General features: G+C 50.9%; 1 protein-coding gene across 1 annotated transcript; it reads left to right on the top strand.

Moving 5' to 3' along the window:
• Positions 1 to 2,125: 2,125 nt before the first annotated feature.
• On the top strand, positions 2,126 to 3,065 carry LOC102852509 (INO80 complex subunit E-like; the record flags this gene model as incomplete). Its single annotated transcript, XM_006903510.1, has 4 exons — positions 2,126 to 2,144; positions 2,276 to 2,354; positions 2,450 to 2,561; positions 2,949 to 3,065. Coding segments are annotated over exons 1-4 (327 nt in total), but the record flags the coding sequence as incomplete, so codon positions are not given.
• Positions 3,066 to 5,011: the final 1,946 nt, after the last annotated feature.

Raw genomic sequence — 5,011 nt, forward strand, 5'->3', positions numbered from 1 at the left:
GGCTGGTGAACTCATGCCTAGCAGAAGAGCTCCCGCACATCCATGCCTTTGAACAGAAGACTCTGACCCCGGAGCAGTGGAACCGTGAGCGGCAGAAATGAGGGACTTACAGCTGGGCAACCATTAAACCGTGAATCAGGACCAGATTCTGCGTGTGGTGTGTGTTTGTGTGTGTGTGTTGGTGGGAGAAGGGAACCATGAAACTGGGGATCTGCGGTCTGCCGTCTCCCTGCTCTATTTACTGTCCTCTTTTACCTGTCTATCTTGGTCTTTATGTCCTCTTAAAAAACGAAGGCTCGGGGAGCTCTGGTGGCCTAGTAGCAAGAAGCTGCACTGCACTCCCAGAGGCGCATGGTTCGAATCCACCAGATGCTCTGCCGGGGAAGGAGGGACACTCTCCTCCTGAACCAGTCAGATCCGATTTGACGGTACACACACACACACAAAATAATAATAATAAAATTTTTTTAAAAAAAAAAAGACATGCCAGGGTGAAACAAGCCAGGTGTAGTTAAAATGCAGAAGGGCCAACATACAGAGCTTTGTGTTTTATATAAAGGTTGAGTTTCCTTAAGACTTCTAAAACAAAGTTCAGTGAAGCAGTGTTAAGATTACTTCCTGCAGTTTATACCTATACGTTCTAGACATTTTTTGTTTCAGTGCTCTTTGCAAACTACTGAAATTATTTCAGGACCTGTTGAAGGATTGTGATCCACAGTTTCCAAAAGCCCCAGAGTTGGGCTTTTGTGGCCTTGTCCTACTGTGGCACTTTCAGAAGCCATGTCACACACCTCTTTTCACGATGCCTCTAGGTAGGGATTTAGAACTGGAGTCAGCAAACTACTGCCACATACGGCTTAGGTTTTAGAAGAAATAGTGCTTTCTTGGAATATACAGTGCCCCATTTGGCTTAATGTTTGTTTGTTTTGTTTTTTTTTAAAAAAGGATAATGGATAAGATTAGAGACTACGTAAGGGTTGGGTCCTGTAGATCCTATTCAGAACTTTGGCTTTTTTTAAACTTCTCATTTTCTGCCTGTTCTTTTTTTCCCTAAGGTCTTTGACTTCGGTTGAGTGATAATTCAGGGCAGGAGATGTAAGAGACCCCACCATGTTCTCAGTCAGAATAGATTAAAGCTGAGAAGCAAGGTCCAGAGATGTAACCTACCACCACTCCTATCCTATCCTGCTCCAGTGGGACACCCACACCTGGTGCTTCTCAGCACGGCGTGTGGAAGCCTGTAACAAGTGAGAGTAGAGAGCTCTGAGAGGGCCAGGAATTAACCAGGCCCATGGTGGTTTGGGAGACTTGACAGAGAAATCATTTAACCAGCTTGTTAAGAAACATCTGAGCAAAAAACAAAGAAGAAACATCTGAGCAGGGAAATTAGGAGTGGTGTTATTGTTAGGTGCCGTCTAGTCAAATATGATTCATAATGATCTTACGAACAGAAGATCTGAACTCTGCTTTATCGTCTGCCATCCTCACACTTCCTAACACACAAGAACCCACTGAAGCAAGTCACCGTGTCATTCACTTGGTCAAGGGTCTTTCCTTCGCCAACCCTCCACCCTTCCCAGCTTCATGTCCTTCTCCAAGGACAACCCCTTCCAGCAACATACCCAAAGTATGTGAAGTAAAGCATCATCATTCATGCCGCCACAGGGCACTCCCCCTGCACCCTCTCCAAGACATTTCAGAATAGTATATATTAAATGTACCAGTTGATGTGTCTGTCAGTGGCAAGCCTTTTAAATAGTGGCATGCAACTGGGCAAGAAATTAATTTCTTGAGGAAGCAGTTTGGGGTGATGTAAAAAGTTTGGAGTGTTTTTTAAACCCGAAAGGTAGGTTGAGGACAAGTTAAAATGCCCTTTGAATGGTCGCTGATGGGGATATCAGTAAAATGCTCTTTGAATGTTCGCTGATGGGGATATCAGGGAAGGTGCGACCAGGTTTCTGTTACAGGTTCTTCCGGGGTTGCAGTGGGTAGTGAGTGGCGGGGGGAGGTGAGACTGATGAGCACGAGGCTCTTGCCCCCTCAGATAGTTTTTCTCATGGGGAGAAGAGATGGTGAATGAAAGTGTCTACCAGAGAACCTGTCACATAGGAAATGCATGGCAACCATGCTGCTGTGGGCAGGAGGTAGGAGGGGAAGAAGCTGTGCCTTTTTGAGGGCTCACATTTCCTTGAATTTCCCCATCCACTGGGGTTACACCCCTCTAGGGTTGCCTAGGGCCTGCACCCCATGGTAAATCACCCCTCCCCTCTCACAGACTCAGATGCCACTGCCTCTTCAGATAACAGTGAAACAGAGGGGACACCCAAGTTGTCAGACACACCAGCCCCCAAGAGGTGAGAAGAAGCCAGCATTTCTCTCTGGGGGTGGGTTAGGGGTAGAATACCTGGCCTCTTGAACGTCTCTGACCTTCTCTTTGTCCTTTCTCCAGGAAGAGAAGCCCTCCGCTGGGGGGTGCCCCATCCCCCTCCAGCCTCTCCCTGCCTTCTTCAACAGGGTTTCCACTTCAGGCCTCTGGGGCCCCTTCCCCATACCTGAGCTCGGTGAGTTGGGGTCAAGGGTGAGAAACGGTAAACTAAGATACCTGGGAAGAAGGTGGGAATTGTGGGTAAAGGCCCAGGCTTTGGGGTGAAGCCAGTTCAGCTTTGGGGATCTATGTCTAGGTGTAGCCAGCAAGCACCCTTGGAGGGTGTGAGTTGGGGCTGCCCACTTCCTCTGTGTGGTGTAGGAATTGGGGACAGACACGGCTGAGGAGAGCAGGCCCCAGGACAGTCCTGCTGTCCCCTCCCTCCTCTCAGGAGTCAGGGGGAGCTGCACTCATCACCATCTCTTTTGTTTTTCCATTCTCCCTGTTTGCATTTCTCCTCTTCACCCTTCCACCCCAATCCACTCCATTTCCCATGCCCATCTCCCTGATCCTGCCACAGCAGCTGGCTTCCCCCACCTACCCCCCATTCCCTTCTGACTACTTGGCCCTGCAGCTGCCTGAGCCCAGCCCCCCAAGGCCCAAACGGGAGAAACGGCCCCGCCTGCCCCGGAAACTCAAGGTATCCTGATTTGGGGAGACCAGGGAGGGACTAGAACAGCAGGAGGACAGCTGCCCTGAGGGAGGCTCAGGACGGGCTGGGAGCCAGTCCTGGAGCTCTGCATGACTGATCTGGGGCTGCTGGGTCCCAGGCCAGGGCAAAGCTCCAAGAGGTCCTGACCCTCACTCATCGTGGCCACGAGTCAGGGCAGAACTGCCTTGGTACCCCTTGGAGTGAAGACTCCTGGGGCCAGCACTCACCCTGCTGCAGTGTGGCCAGCAGCACGGCTTGGTTTCCACCTGTTGGGGGTAATCTGTGATGCCCGGCAGCCCAGAGGAGGGACCAGAGTTGTGGGATCTGGGCTCCAGCCAAGGCCCTACCGTTTGAAAGCCATGACCTTGAATAAGTCTCTGTGACCCACCCTGGGCCTCAGACAGATTCTGCATCTGTAAATTGAGTGACCTAACTCGATCGTGGCAAGTGCTCTTTGAGCATCCCACTTATCTGTCCTAGTTGCTGTAAACGCAGTAGTGCACAGAGCAGAAGCCCCTGACCTCATAGGATTCGTTTCCTGACAAGAGAGGCAGAAAAGTGGAAAATGCCCTAAATGGAATAGGGCTGACGCTAAAGGTTGGGTGACTTGGAATAGTATTTTATTGGAGGTTTAAAGGACATGAAAAAAAACCGTGTGGCTGGCTTGGAAGTGTTTCTGTCGCCAAGACCCAGTGCAAAGAGTGCATGCTTGGTTGGCTCAGGAAGGAGGCCAGGCTGGTGGGAGGAGAGGGAGTGATGAGAGAGCAGGGCCGCTTAGTGGCAGAAGGGCAGGACCATGGCCGGCTTTGTAAAGACCTCCCTTCAAACTGTGAGTGAAACGGGGGACTTTTGGAAAAGGCTGAGCAGAGGAAGGGTGTGCTCTAACTTACTTAGAGTTGATAACAAAAGTTTAATGAGACCCCTGTGTGGAGGCTGTGCTGGGTGTGGGACAGAGGAAGTACTGCTGGGTAGAAGAAAGGACACTGCGAAGAGGCCACTGCAGTAACTAAGCCACTGGAGGCTGCAAGTGGCTTGTGGGCGTTCTGAAGAATGAGCTGCAGAGCAGTTAAGGCCTGGTAGAAAGCTGGGAGTCGGGGCTGGCTCTGGGCGGATTAGCCTGAGCAGCCGAGGAAGTACAGCGGCCTTTTCCTGAGATGGGGAGCGTGACAGAACAGGTTTTAAAGGGAGGATGAGGAGCTTGGCTCTGAGCACATTAAGATGCTCTCGGGAAAGTCAACCAGCAGCTGGATATGGACGCCTGGGATTCCAGGGGGTATAGATTTGGAAGGCGGCAGCATGGTGACAGATGCAGTTGCTAAGGGCAGAGTGTGGCTGGAGAAGAGGCCTGAACCCCAGGAGGAATGAGAGGGGCCACGGCAGACAGAAAGCACAGTGCTTGGTTCTAAATCAGATTTAATGTTGCGTGTCCTTGAGTCGGAACCTCCCCGTAACTGTCCTTTCAGCAGGTATTCAGAGATAGGAAATCACAGCAGGGGAAATTGCCCATCCTTCCCATGTGGAGCAGCTGATGGATTTGAACCACCTGCCTTTGAGATTGTAGTGGAGCACTGGGCCACCAGAGCTTCCTAAGGCAGCATTACTGAGGGCTCTCAAGTTGGCTGGGTGGTAAGTCAGACTCAGACACCAGCAGTGAAATGAGAGCCCACATCCGTGGTGGTGATTACAGTGGGGATTCTGGAGCCCACATCCCAGCTTTGGATGTGACGTCCCAGCCCTACGTCCCATGACCTCTTAAGCTTGAAAGATGGATGTGAAAATAATGGCACTTTGTTCTATTTGTCAGGGTATTTGCTTTTGGCTTTTAGGGTGGGGTGAGCGAGGCAGAGGGCAGCGAGTTCTCGGGTGGTGGGGTGGGAGTGTGATGAGGTAGTGTGGACTTGTGGTTTGAGGCTCTGTGGTCATGCTAGGTTGAG

The sequence above is a fragment of the Elephantulus edwardii genome, unplaced genomic scaffold (genome assembly GCF_000299155.1).
Source record: "Elephantulus edwardii isolate Elephantulus edwardi_28Jun2011 unplaced genomic scaffold, EleEdw1.0 scaffold02877, whole genome shotgun sequence".
NCBI classification, from domain to species: domain Eukaryota; kingdom Metazoa; phylum Chordata; class Mammalia; order Macroscelidea; family Macroscelididae; genus Elephantulus; species Elephantulus edwardii.